Source organism: Geotrypetes seraphini, chromosome 4 (assembly GCF_902459505.1).
Source record: "Geotrypetes seraphini chromosome 4, aGeoSer1.1, whole genome shotgun sequence".
NCBI lineage: Eukaryota > Metazoa > Chordata > Amphibia > Gymnophiona > Dermophiidae > Geotrypetes > Geotrypetes seraphini.
The window spans coordinates 167,664,975-167,688,259 of record NC_047087.1 but is presented as its reverse complement, the minus strand read 5'-3'; the positions used below and the strand labels follow the sequence as shown (position 1 = coordinate 167,688,259).

The following is a 23,285-nucleotide window of genomic DNA, read 5'->3' as shown; positions in this document are numbered from 1 at the left end:
TTCTGGTCTCGGTTTTGCTAGCCAAATTAAGGGCTTCTTTTACTAGGCTGCACTAGCGGTTTTAGCACACACGCACTAGACTCTAACATCTCCATAGAGCTGGCGTTAGATTTTCCGTGTAGTGCAGGGGTTAACACGTGCTAAAAACGCTACCGCAGCCCAGCAAAAGGAGCCCTAAATCAACAATGAACTTGCTGCAGTTTAGACAAGAGGCATATTATAATAATAATAACTTTATTTTTGTATACCGCAGTACCAGAATAGTTCAGAGCGGTTTACATGACAAGAGACTGTACATCTACAGCGAAATTTACAAATAAGTCAATCAATCAATATAACTTAGCAAGTCGGGAGCAGGCAAGAAGGAGATAGAGAGGTTATAAACAAGTCAATCGGCGTGGCTTAGGAAGTCGGGTGCAGGTAGGTAGGCGGTGCAGGTAGGGAGGAGGCAGGAGGGAGGTGCAGGAAGGTGGGAGGTACAAGGCATAGTTAAAAGTAGAGTTACAAGGAGGGCGGGAGTCAGAGATATTTGTCAAAGAGATAAGTTTTGATTGACTTCCTGAAAGTTTGGTAGGAAGGAGAATTAGAGATGAGAGTGGATAGACATTTGTTCCATTTGCATGCCTGGAACACCAGGGATCTGTCAAGAAATCTCTTGTAGATGCAGCACTCTTGTAGATGCAGCACTTTAGGGATGGGAAGACAAACAAGTGGGCGTTACGTGTGCGGGTGGGGCCGGGACGGACAAAGTGATCTGATAGGTAGATTGGAGACAAGCCTGTTAGGGTTTTGAAGGAGAGGCAAGCAAATTTGAAGATAATCCTTGCCTCCATAGGCAGCCAGTGCAGTTTTTTGTAGAAGGGGCTTATATGGTCAGATTTTTTGAGATTATAGATGAGTCGAACGGCTGCATTCTGAACGAGTCTTAAGCGTTTGATGTTTTTTTTAAATGAACCTAGGTAGATGATATTACAGTAGTCTAGGATGCTCAGGTTAGTGATTGGACCAGTAATCGGAAGGAGAAGAAGTCAAAGTAGTGTTTAATGGTGCGGAGTTTCCAGAGGGTACCAAAACATTTTTTAATCTGAGCATTGGTGTGGACTTCGAAAGTAAGGCAGCGGTCCAGGATGACTCCAAGGATTTTGATTGTGGGGTTAATTGGGTAGTCTAACCCGTTAAGTTTCAGGGAGGTGTTTGTTAGCTTGTTGTTGGGACTGGCCAGAAAAATTTTGGTTTTTTCTGGGTTCATCTTTAATTTGAATTGAGTGGCCCATTGTTCTATCTTGGTGAGGATGGATGAGGTGAATTGTTCAATCTCTTGGGAAAGCGAGGTAATGGGAATGATAATAGTGATGTCTACTGCGTAGATATATGATTTTAGTTTTAGGTTGGATAGCATATGACCTAGCGAGGCCATGTAGACATTGAATAGAGAGGGTGAAAGAGGGGAGCCCTGAGGAACTCCGCAGGGATTGTGCAAGGGTTGGGAGAAGGTCCCATTGAAGTGTACTTGGTAAGAGCGGTTTTTTAGAAATCCTGTGAACCAGTTTAGGACCTGACCAGAGATGCCGATGGAGTCAAGGCATCTGAGTAGAATGTCATGGTCAACCAGGTCGAAGGCACTGCTCAGGTCAAACTGGAGCATCAAGGCACTTTTTCCCAGAGAGAATAAGTGGAGGAGGTAATTAGTCAGAGAGGCTAAGACAGTTTCTGCGCTGTGATTTGGGCGGAAGCCAGACTGGGAATCGTAGAGAATGTTGAACTTCTCAAGGTGGTTCATGAGTTCGTGATTGACTAGGCCTTCCGTAATTTTTTGGAATAGCGGTATGTTGGCGATGGGTCTATAATTGGAAGCCGAGGAGGTAGAATCCTTGGGGTTTTTTATAATCAGGGATACAAGGATGTGGCAGAGTTCTTTCGGGAAATGGCTAGTGAACAAGCAAAAGGATATCCAGTTGAGGAGTTCAATTTTGAATGAGGGAGGGGCAGATTTCATGATGGAGGGGGGACAGCTATCTAGTAGGCAGTTTGAATTTGCATATTTGGAGTAGAGCTTGAGGAATAGGTTCCAGTCTGGGCTTTCGAAGTGGTTCCAGGTCATGTCTGCTATTGAACTATCAGATCCTAGGGTCGGTTGGTTGATTGTAAGGTCTGTACTGGGGATTATGAGAGACGATTTCAGAGTGTGAATTTTATTGGTAAAATAGTCGGCTAGGGTAGTGGCGGAGAGTGGGAGGTCTGAGTTGGAGCGTTTGAGTTGGTCAATATCGAATAGTGAGTTGACTATTTTGAAAAGTTCTTTGCTGTTCAGTGAGGAAGTATTGATTAATTGGGAGTAGTGTTTAGAGCGCTTTTCTTTGATGATTCTTTTATATTCTTTGACTTTTAGTCGCCAGTTGAGTCTGGCATAATCTGTCTCAGTTTTGCGCCATGTTCTTTCTAATTTACGTACTTCTCGTTTTAAAGTTATAAGGTCAGCATCGAACCAGCTGTCTGAGGGACGGAGAGGTTTTTTGCGAAGTTTCTGTGGCGCGATTTCGTATAGAGTCTGAATGCTGAAATTATTCCAATCACGTATGAAATTAGGTTCTGGGTTGGGGCTGGAAGGTGGGCTATAGTGAGACCAGAAGTCTGTTGGGTTTAATCCCTGTCTTGCTAAAGAGGGAGATGGTCAATCCAAACTTCATGTTATAAAAACCATTATAATCTTCTACAATTCTACACAATCTCAGAAATATACATACACATTCACACACATGTAGGTATATATATTTATTTTGGGTGAATTCATGCCAGGGTTGAGTCTGCTGTGCTGTTAGGCCCTGATTCTACATAGTGCGTCCGATTTTAGGCAGCTGTAGGCGTCCTACAGCTGTCTAATCAGCCAATCGGGATGCACGTTTTTTTTAAAAAATGCTCCCCAGGCAGGCTTTCTATATTGAAGGCGAGGCCCGCAAGACACCTAAGCTCGCCTAAGGGCCTTAGGCGAACCTAGGGTACCCAATCCCTCCTGCTATAAGTATACCGACCGCCCCCCCCCCACCCCCCGACACTACCGATCGCTGGGAGGAGGGTGCCCAATCCCTCCTGACAGAGACACTACCGACCGCCCCCCCCCCCCCCCCCCCGACCCTACCAATCGCTGGCAGGAGGGTGCCCAATCCCTCCTGCCGGAAGACGCACCCCTCTGCACCCCCCTCCCCCGCACTAATAGCCCTCAAATCTCCCCCCAACCAAACTAACCTTTCCTTGTTGGCCAGACGGGACTTGCCCGTCCAGCCGGCAGGCCCGTCTCGTCGAAATGAGGCGGGCCCGCCCCTTCCCGGCCCATCCTTCCGAAGCCTAAGGCCTGATTGGCCCAGGATCTAGAAGCCTGGACCAATCAGGCCTTAGGCATAGCGAGTCCGCCCATCCCCACTAAGTCTAAGGCCTGATTGGCAGCAGTTTGCTGTTAATTTTCCTCAACTGGCAGGCACTTACAGAGACGGACCCCCTGACGTCACCGGGTCCGTCTCTTCACTTTAAAATCAAGCCGCCGCCGCGGCTGAATTCGGGAGCCTTGTTCATTGTGTGGATACTACCTGAGGGGATTCTCGCCGGTTCCTGGCCTCCTGCAGCAGCGGTTTGCTGTTAATTTTCCTCAGCTGGCAGGCACTTACAGAGACGGATCCCCTGACATCACCGGGTCCGTCTCTTCAGCTTTAAAATCAAGCCGCCGCCGCGGCTGAATTCGGGAGCCTTGTTCATTGTGTGGATACTACCTGAGGGGATTCTCGCCGGTTCCTGGCCTCCTGCAGCAGCGGTTTGCTGTTAATTTTCCTCAGCTGGCAGGCACTTACAGAGACGGATCCCCTGACATCACCGGGTCCGTCTCTTCAGCTTTAAAATCAAGCCACTGCCGCGGTTGTGGCCGCAGAGCGTGGCCGAAGGGGCTCCCCCCTTGGAGCCACAAGGAGCCCGGGAACTGGAAGCCGGTTTGGTATTATATAAAGTCTTTCTATAACTTTTTACATGACTTTAGAATATGGGAAAAAGAAAGATAAAACCTAAAAGTTCTACACCAGTGGTATCGGGCCCAATGGACAGACATTTATTATTACTTTCGGACAATCCACCAGTGGTACCACCAGATGTAGATTCCTCCTTGTCAGGAGCCTCAATAAGTCCTCTCAATCGTACTCCCCCCCTTCATCCAGTATCCAGTGATAGTGGGAATATAACTCCCACTATATCTGATGCTCAAGTGATTTCATCCACCCATTTAAGTAAATTAGTATATGCTGAAATACCTAAATAATTGACATTTTCTGGTGGAGTGGATGAAAGCACACGAACAGAAGAAACACAGGATAGTACCTTAAAAGACTAATGGTTAGGTATATCCAGAGTTGAAGGGTTTCTCAGGACAACGATAGAAACATAGAAATAGACGGCAGATAAGGGCCACGGCCCATCAAGTCTGCCCACTCCAATGACCCTCCCTATCTATCTTTGCGGATAGATCCCACATGTTTGTCCCATTTGGCCTTAAAATCTGGCACGCTTCTGGCCTCAATAACCTGAAGTGGAAGACTATTCCAGCGATCAACCACCCTTTCGGTGAAGAAGAACTTCCTAGTGTCACCATGCAGTTTCCCGTCCCTGATTTTCCACTGATGTCCCCTTGTTGCCGCGGGACCCTTGAAAAAGAAGATATCCTCTTCCACTTCGATGCGACCCGTGAGGTACTTGAATGTCTCGATCATATCTCCCCTCTCTCTACGTTCCTCGAGTGAGTAGAGCTGCAATTTCCCTAACCGCTCCTCGTATGGGAGCTCCTTGAATACCGAGACCATCCTGGTGGCCATTCTCTGGACCGATTCCAGTCTCAGTACATCCTTGCGGTAATGTGGCCTCCAAAATTGCACACAGTACTCCAGGTGCGGTCTCACCATGGATCTATATAGTGGCATAATGACTTCAGGTTTACGGCTGACGAAACTCCCGCGTATGCAACCCATGATTTGCCTTGCTTTGGATGAAGCTTGCTCAACTTGGTTTGCAGATGAAGCAAATGGGAGATTACTCTCAGTCAGTTTCTTCTAAATTAGAAAATGTGGATGCTAACTTAGGTTGTTTGGATAAACGACTAAATGTAGTGGAAAATCAATGTAATAATTTGCAAGCTGTCTCTGTATCAGCTGTTAAAGATTCAACAGTAATACACTCTAAAATTGAATCTATGGAGAACATGAATAGAGTGAAAAATCTACGCTTGATCAATTTTCCAGTAACTCATTTATTGTCACCTGAGATTTTATTAAGGAAGTTTTTTTAAAAAGTACTGGGAATGACCAATGCAGAGAATTTTCCAATAAATAATTATTATTACATTCCTCTAAAAAAACTTGAATCTGCCCAGGGGGAGGACCATCTGACCACACCAGAGGTAAATTTGACTGAATTTCTAGAAGATGCACAGGATGTGATTCAGACTCGGTCCACCCTGGTAATAACATGCATGAGCGAGATGGATAAAATGTTGATAATGAGACTTTATTTCAAAAATAGGTTAACGAAATTTTGTGGGGATTTGGTCAGGATTTTTCCGGATGTATCCAGAACCACCCAGTTGAGGAGGAAAGAATTTTTGAAATTGAAGGATAGAGTGTTGGCACTGGATGCATCCTTTTACCTGAAATTTCCCTGTAAATGTATGATTAAACTACAAGATATCGAATATTCTTTTTGGGATCCAATACAACTACAACAATTCTTAATTGCAAGAGAAAAGAAATAGAAATGAGATTTGTTTCACCTTACTGAGAAATATGAGGAGAATTAATATAACAGTATCCCAGTTTAAGGAATGACTCAAGGTTCATTAAATATGAACCAAGAATCACTATCCTTTATATTTCTTGAACTTTATTTTATTAGAAATAGCAAGATATACTCCCCATTAATGTGGGCTTGAAAGGAGCTTTGTATGTATGATTTGATTATGTATTGTTTTATGTGATTTCCTTTTTCTTTTGAATTGTTGGATATTGTAAAGTATTCAAAATTATAAATAAATAAATAATAATAAAAAAGACCCTAAATTGTCTGTCTCCCCTTTTTAATTCCTGTTATTATTGTACATCGCTTTGAATTTATGAAAAAGCAATTTTATCAAATTTTAAATAAACTTGGATCGGCAGGAGGGATGCTCACTCCCTCCCCCTGCCACTGTCGCATAATCACTTAACACCACTTCCAGCAGCGGGAGGGATACCCATTCCCCCATTCCCTCCTGTCACTGTCGCACCCCCCCCCCAAACAGGCAGTGGAAGGGATGCCCACTCCCTCCTGCCGCCAACCGAATCCCCCACCCGACAATCCCCTCCCCATCTTTTCACAAATGCTGGCTGGGTGTTTATTCCCTCCAGCCGGCAGGCACGCTTTTTCAAAATGGTGGGCCATTCCCTCTCCGGTGCATCCTGAGATGCACTGGGGAGAGACCTAAGGCTCTGATTGGCCCAGGTGCTTAAGGCCCCTCCTATGGGCATCTCTCCCATTGCCAGGGGAAAGGGGGGTATCTGGGGGTAGGGGATTGCGACACACTGCCAGAAGTGGGGTATTGGGGGGTTCTACGACAGCGATGGGAGGAAGGAATGGGCATCCCTCCTGCCAATCTTCGATTTGGGGGATTTTTATTTTTTTTATTTGCAGGTGTATTCTGCGCATGTGCCGATCACTGTCACCAGCGACTCATCCCATGTAAATTTAGGTAACCCTCTGCAAACCTCATTTGCATGTGCAGTTTTTAGAGAATGATTTGTCTTTTTTCAAATAGTTACAATTACAGCCACGACAGCGGCCTGTCGGATTTTAGTGTGAGCGTTAGAGAATCTGATCCTTAGTGTATAGAAGGGAACCCATTATCTACCAGGTACCCTCTGCAAACCCCAGAACATGGGGAAAAAAAAAAAAAAAAAAGGTATAATGAAGAGGAGAGAGCAGCCAAAACCTATGGGCTACCAGCACTCTCATTTTCCTGGGTGGGTCCTGGACTGGTATAGCAGGATTCAAGAAAAGGAAATTAACAAGTATAAAATTTCACCTTTACCATCCAGCTAGATCAGCCCAGACTGATGGGATGTTTTATTTTAAGAAGGAGGAGGAGAAGAAAGACAAGCTTCCCTGCAATGATGCCCTGCTAAAGGCAGCATTTCATCTTTTAATGCTTCACAAAGAATTGCAACAAAGATAGATACTGCTCTGCAGATGACCTTTCGGCTGACTGCCCAAAATTCCACCCAAGAAGCTGTCTGAGCTCTAGTTGAGAACTCTCAAGCCTGCAGGAACCTCCTCACAATTCAGGAGACAAGTTGCTTCAATTGCCTCTTTAACTCAGCAGGCAATCAAGACTGAGCCTGTTTTCAATTTGTGCTGTCCATGGAACACTTTAAAGCAGTTATCTCAAACTCAAACCCTTTGCAGGGCCATATATTGGATTTGTAGGTACTTGGAGGGCCTCAAAAAAAAATATGCATCATTGGAAATGCACATCTCTTGATTATATTGCACAGTATTTGGTTTCTCTTTCTCTAGTATTGCTGAATATATTGAGTCTGACTTCTTGAGGTTTCCAGTTAAGATTTTTTTGCTTTCAAATCTCTATTACTGATCTGTGGTCCCTTGTTTCATGTGTCTAGCATGTGTGACCTCATTGAGGTTGGAGGTACACCTGTGTGGAGACACCCGCTGGATGGATGGAGAACAGTTATCCACACGTCAATGCTTAGCTTGTGTCAATGAAGTCGATGCTTAGTATCCCCAGTAAAAAAAGTTTATGCTTCTTAGTTTTTCTATGTGCAAGGACCTCAGATGTGCGAGGCATTAATGAAGAAGTAGAGTCTTGGCGCTGAGTTGACTCCGAAGCATTGTTGATACAGATGGTGCAGATGTTGATGCCAGTGTTCTAGGAAGTTGAACATTGAGTTACAAATTCCCAGTCATGCTCAATGTCGACATGATGCCAAAAGATTTTTTGAATTGAAGTTTGCAGGCTTTAAAGTGATCTCTTCTGCATACAGGAACATAGGATATACTCAATGTCCCAATGTTCAGGACCTAGGCAATGGACACACAAATTATGCGGGTCAAAGCCTGAGACAGTCCTATTGCATCGAGAGCATTTGTTGAAATCACTTGGTACCAGTTTAGATATGGAGAGGAAAACTGTTGATGCAAGGTGAAAGGGCTTAATGGCCCGGTGAACTCAAATAAAAAGCAACCCAAAAGATATCGATACTCCCAGGAAAAAAAAAAGGCTTGAAATGGCTCGAAGACCAAAAATTGTGAAAAATGAAAAATTCAAAGACTGATGACAAAAACAAAGGAAAATAATGATGGGAAAGCACCAAAATTTGAAAACGTTTGATGCACTGAGAACACTGAAGACACAGTCTCTCAGCTCTATGGAAAATGAAGAACTGCAGGTCCTGTAAGCTGACATCAGGTGGGAAGGCAACAACACGCTATGTGGTATGGGCACTGCTTGAAAATTTTAAATCATGGTACACTTGGTGTGTGTCTGTACCAGGTTCCGTGGATATCACCCACTTGTGAGAATATTATATCTTCTTGTCTCCCGAGAAAGGTAAACTCTGCACAGGTGTAAACTTCTGTAGCACAGAATTTTACATACATTTCTCCTTTCAAACTGTTTAACTCTCCTAACCCCTCTGAACTGTCCCCAACCACCAAAAATTGCCCTTCCTAACTACCCCATCACATTGCTCACTCTGAAAGATTAACCCGTTTCCTACTACTTTCAAATGCATACACGAGTTGGAAAGAATTCCACAAACTATATTCTACATGCTTTCCCTACTTAGCTTCTATAAACACAATCCAAAAATGTAAATTTAACATTACAAAAAGGAACTACTAGTATCTACTTAAAAAACAAAACAAAACGCTACCTCCACACTGGCGTAGTCGCACATTGAACACTTAAAAGGTTTTTCATGAGTGTGCTTGTAACGACGATGCCGAACCAACTCTCCACTGGTCACAAAGGCCATGTCACAGTCAGGACACTTGTGAGGACGAGTACCTGAATTCGCAAACAAGAAAAAAGTTAATAAATAATGCACCATAGTCAGAATTTAGTGACTTGCTATTTGTCACTGATCTGAAAGATGGGGTATGAAAGATTAAATTTTCACATATACAGGCATTTGCTTGTGAGGAACAGAAATGTAGAACATGATAGCAGATAAAGTTCCTAAGGCCTATTTCAGGTTTCCCGTCTACATCATATGCTCATCATCCCCTCTTTCTCCAAGATCCTCTGTGCTTGACCCAAGCTTTTGACACTATGCCATGTACTTGCATTCACCACCCTTTCTGCAGAATAATGAGAAATTAGGTCTTACATGCTAATTTTCTTTCAATTAGTGTGACCAGACCAATCCAGAACCTATGGATATTGTGCCTGTCAACCAATGAATGGAGATAGAGAAGCAAAATAGTTTTATGTGATGTCCCTTAAAGGCACTGTGCAGCCTAAGCAATCCAGTATTTTCACTGACAAAGCAATGGCCCATATGACAATCTTTCCACTTGATATGTAAATAACATTTATTTGTGTTTACATATTGTCTTTATGGAACTGGGAAAGAAATATGCTGAAAAGTTAAGCCTTATCAGAAGGAAATGAATAAAGCAGAGTACCTCATAGTTTGATGAATGAAGACATCCATTGGTGGGCCTCTGGAATGGCCTGGTGGTACTAAAGGAAAGAAGGATAGTGGGTAAGACCTAATTTCTCATTCTTTAGTGTTCTCACCAAACCAGTCCAGAAGCTAAGGGATGTAGCAAAGCACTCCATAAAATGGGTGAGACATGAAAGCCCTGGCAGAAGATGTTGCACTTAGAGAATGACAGGTACCCGAGGTTAACTGTGGGGCACGATCAGGGACAGAGCCTGCAGAAATGGGGCGAAGACAGAGACAAACTGTGTCATTCTCTAAAAGCTCGATACTAGTATCAATATGTAAAACTAACATCTTAGACAACTGGCAAATGAATTCAATGATTAAACAAAGCTACAGAAGCTACTTTGGATTTAAATGAGTGAAAGATTAGGTTCTTACCTTTGCTAATCTTCTTTCTTGTAAATCTACACTCTATTCCTGAACAAGTGGGTTATGCATTTATGGTCGTCAGACAGCTTGTAGGAAAACTCATTTACATAATGTTTTCAGCCTCTCCTCTCTTATTTCAGTAGTGCCCTCAGGAATCCAGTTTGTTTAAAAGCAGACAATCACATCTAGAGGACATATATAGGGATGGATACAGAGAAATTCCCTGACAATTCAGTCTAATCTACTAACATGAAATAGCATAACAATCAAAACCATTGAAACAGATTAATAAACAGGATAAACCTGAAAAACCGTGCTATAAGGAGACCCAGCCTGCACTGATGGAAGGGGGCGCTGGAAGAAAAGACCCTCAAGGCCAAGTACGAAACCATGGGGAAAGTATACAAAGAGACCAGGTAGCAAATCTCCTCCAAAGAGATTGCTGAAGACTCTGTCCAAGAGCAAGAGATGTCTCTGGTAGAATGAGCCCGAACTGTAGGTGGAAGAAATCGCCACATAGATCCATCTAGAAATGATAGATTTCAAAGCTGGCCTGTCTTTCTGGACAGGACCAAACAGTATGAACAGATGGGTGGAGACCCAAAACTTATTTGTGACCTCCAGATACAACAAGATCCTGCACACATCTAACAACCACAACACCCTGAGCGGTGCCCTTGAACCGGAAGGCGTAAAGGCAGGAAGGCGAACCTCTTGGTTAATGTGGAAGGTAGAGATCACTTTCGGAAAAAAGGAGGGAACAGTACACAAAAATATGCTGGAATCCATGATTCTAAGAAAGGGGTCCCTGCAGTATAGGGCCTGAAGCTCAGAGACTCTGTGGGCTGAAGTAATGGCTACCAGGAAGACAGTCTTGACAGTGAGATCCATTAAGGATGTCTGCTCCGAGGGCTCATAAGGTAAACGAGCCAGAGACCAGAGAACAGGTTGAGATTCCAAGTCAGACACAGTAACTGCAACGGGGACCAAAGCCTGAGTGCACCCCTGAAAAAACGAACGATGTTAATAAGTGGCCAAGGAGTTGACTATTAGTAGGCCCGAGATGGACTGGATAGAATGAATCTATGCCACAGACTCTATGGTCAATAAAAGAACGCAGGCAGGTGTTATGAATTGCTAATTTCAAAAGATAATCTGGCAATCCAGTCTACAAGTATTTTGAATTGAATTCTATAATTTGAATTGAATTCTATAATTTAATCAATTTTCAAAAAGTGGAGTGATGTGGTCACCTTGTCTGGCATGACCTAGTATTTGAAAGTGTTTGAAATCTTTACAATTAAAAACATTACAATAATCAAGTCGTGACCCTATAAATGCAAGATACAGAGTATGTAACAAATTGAAGCCCAGAAACCCTTGAACAGATCCAATTTTATGAAGGTGTAAAAACCAAATTTTATTATTTAAGAAATTTTCAAAGAGAAACTTACCCCCCTTTTACGAAGCCACATTAGGCTTTTTTATCGCTTTATGAGCATCAGAACTAATACCAGTGCGGCCGGCAATAAAAAAAGCCTAACGCTGCTTCATAAAATGGGGCCTTAGTTTTGAGTAAAGGATAACTTCCAGATACCTGAATGGACTCTCAGGCTAGACTGGTGCACATAACAGAATGGGTTTAAGTGACAGGACTGGGGCATGACCTGTAATCCAACATACTTTAGTTTTTTTGCGGATTTAGAATTAGTTTGTGGTTGTGGGGAGATGCAAAGCGATCTATCTGAGGAGTTCCCCACTGAGAAAAAATGTGATGAAGAAGCGAGGAATTGAATGTCCATTCGTGAGGTTGCAGAAGATGACTCAACTTGTCTGCCAGGCAGTTTGTCTCTTCTTGAATGTAGACAGCTTTCAGGAAGGTGTTGTGATGGATTGCCCAATCCCAAACCTTCAGAGCTTCTTGGCAAAGAGGGAGAGATCCTGTTCCTCCCTGTTTGTTGACATAGTACATTGCAACTTAGTTGTCCGTCCGAATGAGGACTACTTGGTTGTGAAGAAGATGTTGAAAAGCTTTGAGAGCACTGCAGATCGCTCTGAGTTCCAACAGATTAATATGACACTGATGATCCGTGTTGGACCAATGGCCTTGAATACGGAGACCGTCAAGGTGAGCCCCCTAAGTGTAGGTTGAGGAATCTGTCATGAGGAACTTCTGATGAAGGTGCGTCTGAAACAGTAAACCTGTCTCAACAAGGGAGTGACTGTAATGTGTCGAGAAAGTGGTTCGCAAGCCTGCGTCCACTGAGATGCTAGGGTCCACCGAGGAATTCTGAGGTGAAGTCTGGCAAAAGAAGTCACGTGAACGGTCGAGGCCATGTGACCTAGTAGTACCATCATGTGTCTCGCTGAGAGTGAAGAAAGGGAAAGAAGCTAGATAGGGTTGCAGAGAAGAGACACATTGGTGTGGGAGAGGGGAAATCTGGACACAGGAAGGTAACAGAAACAGAGGGGAAATTATGTGCATGGGGGCATGGGAAAGAGACATAAAGGGGACATACATGTATGTGGATGGTAAATGGACACGGGGGGGCATATACATAGGGGAGATATTAGAAATGGGGAAAATAGGAACACAGAAGCGAGATGGTTTGTGGGGATGGGATGGGGACCAAGCTTGCAGGTTCTGGCGGCTTGCACAAATTACATTATAATGCGCCACGAAGGTAAGAGGGAGGGAGGGAGATGGTCGGACAGCGCGAGGGGTGCTGAAGGGCAGTAGAAAGGAACAGACGCTGAAGGGAGTAGCGAGAGGGAAGGGTGGTGGTGGAAAGGAATGGAACAGATGCTGAAAGGGGGTGGAGAGGAACAGACGCTGAAGGGAAATGTAGAAGACAGAGTGAGGAGAAGACGCTAAAGAGAAATGGGGAACAGAGAGTGGAGAGAAGACGCTGAAAGGAAATGAGGAACACAGAGTGGGGAGAAGACGCTGGAATGGAAGAAGACAAAGACGACAGACTATGAGAGGAACAGAGGGAAGAAGATGGGTGCCAGACCAATTGGGGGGGGGGGGGGAGAGAGAGAGGCACTGTAACAGAGTAAATGGAAGACGCAGAGAGAAGACAGACAGTGAGTGGATAGAACAAATTGAATGAGAAGATGAGGAAAGGTAGGAAAAAAAATTATATTTTCTCTTTTAGCTTTAAGATAAAGTAGTATATTAGTTTTGTTGATAAAAATTTATAAACAAAACCCATGCATCACTCCTCGCATGAGACCTTGAGGAACATTCCAGCAGAAAGTCAGATTAAAGACTAACAAAGATGATAAATATATGGTACAGACCAATTTTCTAGCTATGAGCAGGAAAAAACAGGAAGGTAGCTGAGTGTTAGAGGTGACAGAAAGATAAGAAAGCCAGCACTGAAGGAAGTCAGAGAAGTGAGGAGATAGGGACTATGTTTACCGTTATTTTGTTTTGATTTACATATCGACGAGCAAGAAACAAAACAAAAACTGCAGATGATGTACAAGATGCAGGCACTGTTTATTACAACATTAGTGGTATAAATCCTTATTACCAACCAAAGGACCTGATACGGTCCGTGTTTCGGACAACACGCCTTCCTCAGGGGTCCGTGGTAAATAAGGTATTGAAACAAACAGCAGTAAATGGAATAAACAAGTGCCGCTTAGACTCCGATGCCGAGTGCAAAAATGTGTCGGGTCCTTTGATAATAAGGATTTATACCACTAATGTTGTAATAAACAGTGCCTGCATCTTGTACATCATCTGCAGTTTTTGTTTTGTTTCTTGCTCGTCCTTTTGTTTACTGCAGTTTCTGTTTGATTCTTTTTTGTGTTCCTTGATCTACATATCACCATTTGATGAGAAAGGTTTGAAAGTTCCTAGTCCCCATCCCCCAGATCCAGTTTATCTATTGCAAACCCGCCGGGGCCCTCGTGACAGGCGGGGCCTTACTTCCGTTGCTTCCCACACCCAGCAAGAGAGGTCATCTGCGCTGTGGCTACCGCTTGTTGAGGACCAACTTTTAAAGGTAATTCCGGCAGCCTGCGGAGGATTGCTGGTGCTGTAGTGAACCTAGTAGGCTGCTGGCGGCCTCTGCAGCATGTTCCCTCTGCCGCAGTCCTGCCCCTTCTCCAACGTCAGAGGCAGGTCCATGGCAGAGGGAATATGTTATGGAGGCTGCCGGCAGCCTGCTGGGTTCGCTACAGCACCAGTGATCCTCTGCAGGCTGCCGGAATTACTTTTAAAGGTGAGATCAAGGGGAAACATGTAGGCTGTCGGTGAATCGGGCAGCGCTGGCACATACCACTTAAGCAAGTCAGCCGAACAGACCTCGAAGCAAAATGCCGGCATGGAACTTTTTTCAAAATGTTACTTACTCTTGAGGGGAAAGCGTGTCATTAGAGGAAGGCAGCCGGGCGCTCATCTAAATTAGCCGAGTGGAGCACCCGGCTAAAAGATGCTAGGGAGAACACTGGTTTTACAACTGAGATATCTGTAGTTTCATCACACAGAATACTGAAAAAGTTTTCCGCGTGCATATTTTTCAGTATGTTAGACTTTATTTCTGATGCTAAGACATCCAGCAGCCCTTGCATTACACTCCTCCCTCCATATTCACGGGGGTTAGGGCAGATATCCGGTCCGCAAATCTGGAAAATTTGCAAATAACTTTTTGGCCGACTCTAACCCGTCTCCCTCCTGCATCCTGGACATTACCTGGTGGTCTAGCAGTGATGTGGGGCAGGAGTGATCTTCCTACACTCCTGCCCCATGCAAAGCCGTCATCAAAAATGGCTGCCTTGAGTTCCCGTTGTAGTCTCGTGAGACCATGGGAACTCACAGCAGCCATTTTCGATGACAGCTCTGCATGGGGCAGGAGTGTAGGACGATCTCTCCTGCCCTGCGTCACCATTAGACCACCAGGTAAGGTCAATTCACTGGGGGGGGGGGGGGGGGTTCCCGGCACCAAAACCCGCAAATAGTTGAAACAGCAGGTGCTGAAACCGCAAATAAGGAGGGAGGAGTGTATTCTTTCTGAGGTGTAATGTGCATTTTTACCAACATTGAGATGTTATAAAAAGGAACAACCCATTTCTTTACTGTGTTCCAACAGCTTTTCAAACAACGTTGTATGTGGCAACTCATTTTTTACCAACCAATACATGGATCTTAAAGCTCCCACAAAGGCAACTCTCTGTAAGTTATTTAACAAAGATACAGATCTTTCAATTTGACAGATTCCAGTTTGCTCTAGTACACGCTCTCCCTAAAAGGTCAGAAGACTCATTGTGTGTTTTATTTTTTCATGGTCCAGCAAGCTTTCTTTTCGAATTCTTGTACATGGCACATCACACAAGGTAAGTCCCTCCTTGGGGGGTGTTTATTTTAGAATTTCATGCACAATGAGCACCAACTACCATTTTCTTTGACCATTACCCAATCTAAATCTTTAAAGCATTGTTTGTTTATGACGGATAGGTGGTGCTTAGATTTATCAATTGGCAGAGTGTGTACAGAAAAGATTTCCCCTGATGGACCAGCCTCTGCAATGTCTTTGTCTGAAACTGCCACATCAGCAGTTGACCCTGCAACTTCATTAGTTTGTGGAGTATCTTTTCTGAAATAATTGAACAGTGTTGTTTTCGGAACACTTTTTTTTTTTAACTCATGTTGGTAAAACGTTTGGAAAAAATGGAAAGTACCTACGAATAAGACTTTTGAGTGGGAAAGTGGAGTCTGTTGCACTACGGCAGGGCAAGATATGAACAAACAAAGGAATGGCAGATGGGTCACTTTAACAGGAACCACAGTGAGTGCTAGAAGGATTTTTTTTTCTCTTCTGGACTTAACCTGCTAAAAACACCCTATGATGAAAGAAGAGAGGGAAAGCCACAAATCTGGCCGTGAACTTTTTTTGCTCTTCTGGACAACCTGCCCTAAACATCCTATGATGAAAGGAGAGGGAACCTGCCAAAAACACCCTGATGAAAGGAGAGGGAACCGGCCAAAAACACCCTGATGAAAGGAGAGAGAGAAAGGCATAACCAAAAGTCTGGCCATGAACTATTTTTTTTCTCTTCTGGACTTAACCTGCCAAAAACACTCTGATGAAAGAAGAGGGAAAGGCACAACCAAAAGTCTGGCTGTGAATTTAACCCGCCAAAAACTTTCTGCCACATCCCTCACGCACAGTGGGAAACAAAAGTTCCAACGTCAGTAGGGCTGGGAGGGGGCGGACCCTTGAAGCGTGGGCGCAAACATTTCAACAGATTGATGTGGCAAAAGCTATGCAAATTACCCCTCCCTGCTCACGGAGGAGGAGTAGGGGTGGGGGAAGAGCCTCTTCCATGCCCCTACTCCTTCACCGTGAGCAGGGGTGGTAATTTGCATAGCGTTCAAGACTGCGCGCCAAGGGGTTGAATTTCGATTGATCTGTGATTAAATTAATGGTGCTTCTTTAAGAAACTTTAACTAGGACTTCAGCAGAACGAGATTTAGGAGTAATCATCAGTGCAGACATGAAAACTGCCAATCAAGTGGAGAAGGCTTCATCTAAGGCAAGGCAGATATTGGGTTGTATCAATAGAAGTTTCGTCAGCCGAAAGCCTGAAGTCATAATGCCGTTGTACAGGGCCATGGTGAGACCTCATCTGGAGTACTGTGTGCAATTCTGGAGGCCACATTACAGTAAAGATGTGCGCAGAATTGAATCGGTTCAACGGACGGCCACCAGGATGATCTCGGGGCTCAAGGGTCTCTCGTACGAAGAGAGACTGAACAAATTGCAGCTCTACACTCTTGAGGAACGTAGGAAGAGGGGAGACATGATCGAAACATTTAAGTACCTCACGGGACGTGTCGAAGTGGAAGATGATATTTTTTTTCTCAAGGGACCCTCGGCCACAAGAGGGCACCCGCTCAAACTCAGGGGCGGAAAATTTCATGGCGATACCAGAAAGTATTTCTTCACAGAGAGAGTGGTTGATCATTGGAACAAGCTTCCAGTGCAGGTGATCGAGGCAGACAGCGTGCCAGACTTTAAGAATAAATGGGATACCCATGTGGGATCCCTACGAGGGTCAAGATAAGGAAATTGGGTCATTAGGGCATAGACAGGGGGTGGGTAAGCAGAGTGGGCAGACTTGATGGGCTGTAGCCCTTTTCTGCCGTCATCTTCTATGTTTCTATGTTTCTTTAAACACGGAAAATGCCCTACCATACATTATTTTCTATATTATCTACGTAGCACTTAACTCAGCAGGCGTGCTTTGATCGCCAATGTTGGTTCTTCCACTCATGCTCAGTTAGACCTGAACTGTGCATGCGTGGAAGAACTGGTATTACCCAAAGCCTGCGTGCTGAATTAAGTGCTGCTGAAGGTGCGACTCAGGCAGGTAAGGTCTTTGGCTACCATAGAAGCAGAGGAAGTTCCAAGTCGAAGGAGAAAGGGGCTAAGCCACTGCTTTCATAACCTCTCTCTCCATTTGTTGTAACCCCACCTATTGCTAAGCGAGTCACATTTACATCCATCCATACAATTTCATAAAAGAGTAGAACATGCCTTCTTGTACAATCAACTCTGGAATCTTCACCAACGGGTTTGTGAATGTTCTCTAACTTTGAGCTGCAGGTATCCACACAAACCTTTTTTATGAAAGTGAGCAGGTTGAGGCCTCCTTTGCGGCTGCCTTATCCTTTGTGGAATTTGAACTTGGTTCTCCACTCGCTGGCTCATCCGCCCTATGAACCCCTGTACCAGATTTTTTTTGAAAGATCTGACCATCAAGACTGTCTTCCTCGTAGCGGTCACTTCCGCACATAGTATGTCGGAGCTGCAAGCTCTTTCTTGCAGAGACCCGTTTCTCCGTATCACGGATTCGGCGGTTTGCTTGCGGATGGTGCCTTCCTTTCTTCCGAAGGTGGTTTCTGTGTTCCATGTCAATCAAGAAGTTTGGTTGCCTGCCTTCGCTCCATCGGGCTCCAAGTCCAAGGACCAGGTATTTCGGTCTCTGATGTCCAGCGTCTCCTCCTAAGATATCTGGAGGCCACCAACGACTTCCGTCTTTCAGACCATCTGTTTGTCCTGGTGGGTCTGGCTCGCAAGGGCCGGCCTGCTTCCAAGGCTACCATCTCTAGATGGAGCCATACGGCCATTTCCACTGCTTATGTGTCAGCGGAGAAGAAGCCTCCCCTTGGGGTGAGGGCTCACTCTACCAGAGGAATGGCTTCCTCTTGGGCCAAGTCTTCTTCCTGAGGCGATTTTCAGAGTGGCCACTTGGGCCTCGATTCATACCTTTACCAAGTTTTACCGACTTGATGTGGCAGCTAGGCGAGATGCTGCTTTTGGGGCTTCAGTCCTGGCGGCGGGCTCATTGACTCCCCCCTTGATGTGTTGGGACTAGTGAAGATTCCAGAGTTTATTGTACAAGAACAAAAGATTAGGTTACTTACCTCTGCTAATCTTCTTTCTTGTAAATAGACTGGAATCTTCACACCTGCCCATCTCTTCTGTCCGATTCGCAGATCACCTGTCAGTAATGGTAAGTTGGATTTCTCTCTTGACCAGCCTCACTAAGAATTCCATTCTGGTCCCTTCTATGTAAGGTTGGGAGGGTCCCAGGATGGTGGCCCCATCTGCTCCCCTGGCTGTGTCTCCTTTTCCAAAGTTATTCTGTTTTTTGCTATTTAAAGTTATGCAAAGTTTGCCTTTTGGCGCTAATTGCCCTTTGCCTCAGGTACATTAGATAGATTGTGAGCCTGCCAGGACAGGTAGGGAAAAATGCTTGAGTACCTGAATAAATACATGTAAACCGTTCTGAGCTCCCCTGGGAGAACGGTATAGAAAATTGAATAAATAAATAAAATATTGTTTTGTTTTGTTTCTCATGAGCAGGATTGATGTGTAGCAGGGAGTCCCCGCACCCCTCTCTTTCCTTTCTGGTGTTTCCTGTTTTTCTTAAGTCTACCTGGCTTGTGTACAGACTGGAGTCTCCAGGGCATGTGACAGGATGTATACACCTATGGAGGGTTTAAAGATTTGTGCGGATACCTACCGCTGGTGAAGATTCCAGAGTCTATTTACAAGAAAGAAGATTAGCAGAGGTAAGTAACCTAATCTCTCTTTATACACAGAAAATACTTTAGAAAATTGTATTTACAGCAGTTAAAAAGAAAGCTCTCTTTTTTTTTCCAGAATGACAACAATAGTAAAATAAAACTGTAGAACATGGAAAGGTCTTGCATATAGAGTTAAAGACAATACGTGTGGCAACATGGAATACTCATGTGCATAAATTTGGATGACATGCAGGAGTCTTGGAGAGGCTTCTCAGGTCCGTGATGCTCTAAGCCACATGGTGAGCATCTGTTCGTTCTTCAGCTCTGGTCAAAGCTAGCCTGATGTACCAATGCCTCCAAGTACGGGGGGAAGAAAACCGGAAGAAGAAGGCGCTTGACAATTCACTCGCGAGCCACCTCCGAGTCGCATGCCGGATGTCAACCATTCGGTATCTCCTCTTCCTCAAAGCCCAGATCCCAGAACCAGTCCAGCAACCAAAACTTCTCCGTACTCCAAGAGGATTAGCACGCGGTCTCTGTGGCTGCAAGATGACAGCTGGGCGCTCACCTAAATTAGCTGGGCAGAGTGCCTGGCTAAAACACGCTAGGGAGAACACTGGACTGTGTTGACTATATTTTGTTGCCTTCCTTCACAATAAAAACAGATCTGAACATAAATATTTCTCATTCCTCTCCTCTCCCACTTTTCTTCCGATATATACATATTGAGATCTTAAGTTTGCTCTCATATATTTTATGATGAAGACCACTTTGCAGCTGCCTTTTGGACCATCCTGTTTATATCTTTTTTAAGGTGTGGTCTCCAAAATTCTACACCATACTCCAAATGAGGTCTCAGAGACTTACAAAAAAGCGCAGTTACTTACCGTAACAGTTGTTATCCAGGGACAGCAGGCAGATATTCTCACACATGGGTGACGTCACCGACGGAGCGGACAGCCTCGAAAGCAGACTTGCTTGAACATCTTTCTAAGAGCTTCCGAGTGCTGCACTGCGCATGCGCGCGTGCCTTCACGCCCGAACTAGGGGGCTCAACTCCTGTGAGGATCCTCAGTTCAGATACCTAGCTAAGAAACCAACCAGGGGAGGTGGGTGGGTTGTGAGAATATCTGCCTGCTGTCCCTGGATAACAACTGTTACGGTAAATAACTGTGCATAATCCCAGGACAAGCAGGCAGCATATTCTCACACATGGGTGACCTCCAAGCTAAGCAAAAAAGGGATGGAGGGAAAGTTGGCAATTTAAGAAAAAAGATTTTGCAAAGCAGATTGGCCAAAATGGCCATCCCTCCTGGATAAAATATCCAGACAGTAATGAGAGGTAAAAGTATGAACCGAGGACCAAGTGGCAGCCTTGCAGATTTCCTCAATAGGAGTTGATCTGAGGAAAGCTACAGATGCCGCCATAGCTCGAACTTTGTGGCCCGTCACTCGACCCTGCAGAGGAAGACCAGCCTGAGCATAGCAGAAAGAGATGCAAGCAGCCTTCCAGTTGGAGATGGTACGCTTCGAGATAGGGCGTCCCAACTTATTCAGATCAAAGGAGATGAAAAGTTGAGGAGATGTTCTGTGAGGTTGAGTGCGTTGGAGGTAGAAAGCCAAGGCACGTTTGCAGTCCAAAGTATGAAGTGCCGCTTCTCCCTGGTGAGAATGAGGCTTTGGAAAAAATACTGGCAGAACAACAGATTGATTGATGTGAAATTCTTAAAACCACTTTAGGTAAGAATTTGGGATGAGTACGGAGGACCACCTTGTCATGGTGAAAAACTGTGAAAGATGGGTCCGGAACCAACGCTTGTAGCTCACTGACTCGTCGAGCAGAAGTGAGGGCAATCAAGAATACAGCTTTCCAAGTGAGATACTTGAGGTGAGCTTTGTCAAGCGGTTCAAAAGGAGGTTCCATCAGTTGAGCCAAAACAACATTAAGATCCCAAACCACTGGAGGCAGTTTAAGTGGTGAATGAAGATTAAAAAGGCCTTTCATAAAGCGGGAAACCATGGGATGTGCAGAGAGAGGTTTCCCTTCCAGAGGCTGATGAAAAGCAGCAATAGCACTGAGATGGACTCGAATAGATGTAGATTGAAGTCCAGAATGTGACAAATGAAGCAAATAGTCCAGAACGGATGCTAAGGAGGAAGACATTGGTTGCAGCTGACGTATGGAACACCAAGCAGAAAATCTAGTCCATTTCTGGCCGTAACATTGACGAGTGGACGGCTTTCTGGAAGCAAGTAAAATATCTTGAACAGACTGAGAAAATTGAGAAGAGTCTGTTATGTAGACAGGTACCAAGCTGTCAAGTGTAGAGACTGCAGGTTGGGATGAAGTAAGGACCCTTGACTCTGAGTGAGCAGAGAAGGAAAAACTGGCAGAAGTAGAGGCTCCTTGTGCTGAGTTGAAGTAGAAGGGAGTACCACAGTTGTCTGGGCCACCGAGGAGCTATCAGAATCATAGTGGCGCAGTCCGCCTTGAGCTTGACAAGAGTTCTGAGAATCAGAGGAAATGGAGGGAAGGCATAAAGAAACTGATTCCTCACGTCCAGGAGAAAAGCATCCGCTTCGAGACGTTGAGAGAGTAGATGCGGGAGCAAAACTGAGGCAGTTTGAAGTTGATGGGGGACGCAAAAAGGTCTATCTGAGGAGTCCCCCAACGAGCAAACACCTGACGAAGCGTGGGGGAATTGAGTGTCCATTCGTGAGGCTGCAGAAGACGACTCAATTTGTCCGCCAGACAGTTGTGTTGACCTTGAATGTAGACAGCTCTGAGAAAGATGTTGTGATGAATTGCCCAATGCCACAGCCTCAGAGCCTCCTGACAAAGGGAGTGAGAACCCGTCCCTCCCTATTTGTTGACATAATACATGGCCACCTGGTTGTCCGTCCGGACAAGAACCACTGTGTCATGAAGAAGGTGTTGAAAAGCTTTGAGAGCATTGAAAATCGCTCTGAGTTCCAACAGATTGATGCGACACCGACGGTCTGTTGAAGTCCACAGCCCTTGAGTACAGAGACCATCTACGTGGGCTCCCCATGCGTAAGCGGACGAATCGGTGGTGAGAACTTTCTGATGAGGAAGATTGTGGAACAGCAAACCTCTGGAAAGATTGGAAGAGAGCATCCACCAGCAGAGAGAGTTCTTCAACAAAGGAGTTACTACAATTTGTTGAGAAGGCGGGTCCATGGCTTGTTGCCATTGAGATGCCAGGGTCCACTGAGGAATGCGAAGGTGAAGTCTGGCAAAAGGAGTCACATGAACCGTAGAAGCCATGTGACTGAGTAAAATCATCATTTGCCTTGCAGAAATGGTTGGAAGACGAGACACTTGCTGACAAAGCTGAATGAGGGCATCTCGACGTGATAGTGGAAGATACGCTCTCAGGCTGATAGTATCCAGAGTCGCGCCAATGAATTGGAGAGACTGTGATGGGGTCAACTGAGACTTGGGAAAGTTGACATGGAACCCCAGACTTTGAAGGAATGTAATAGTCTGTCGGGTCGCTGCAATAACCCCTGGAAGAGAGAGGGCTTTGATGAGCCAGTTGTCTAGGTATGGAAATACATGAAGACCTTGAGTGCGAAGAGCTGCAGCCACCACGACCAGACACTTTGTAAATACTCTGGGGGAGGCTGCTAAGCCGAAGGGAAGGACTCTGTATTGGAGATGGAGATCCCCCACCTTGAATCTGAGGTACTTGCGAAAGGCTGGATGAATGGGGATATGAGTGTAAGCCTCTTTGAGATCCAGCAAGCACATCCAATCTCCCTGATCCATGAGGGAGTACAAGGTCAGCAATGAGAGCATGCAAAATTTCTCTTTGACCAGAAATTTGTTGAGGGCTCGGAGATCCAGGAAAAAGGCAAAGCCTCATGAGAGTATTGAGATAAAGGCTCCGACTCCAAGTGCACCGTGATGGAAGAAGCCGCACTACCAGTCTGCGGCGGAGTGAAGGAGTGCTTGCGCTTCAAACTCCTCGAAGGCGAAGTTCTCGGGGTTCGAGGCATGGAAAGCAATGTTACTTACCGTAACAGTTGTTATCCAGGGACAGCAGGCAGCTATTCTCACTAATGGGTGACATGATCCAACGGAGACCCGATGCGGA

General features: G+C 45.0%; 1 protein-coding gene across 4 annotated transcripts in view; it reads right to left on the bottom strand.

The window, feature by feature from the left end:
- Positions 1-23,285, bottom strand: part of CTCF (CCCTC-binding factor) — a 336,042-nt gene that overhangs the window by 214,390 nt on the left and 98,367 nt on the right. For all 4 annotated transcript variants that reach the window (XM_033940988.1, XM_033940989.1, XM_033940990.1 and 1 more), the window contains exon 4: positions 8,952-9,085. In XM_033940988.1, the coding sequence (XP_033796879.1) occupies positions 8,952-9,085 (134 nt within the window). The remainder of the gene's footprint in view (positions 1-8,951; positions 9,086-23,285) is intronic.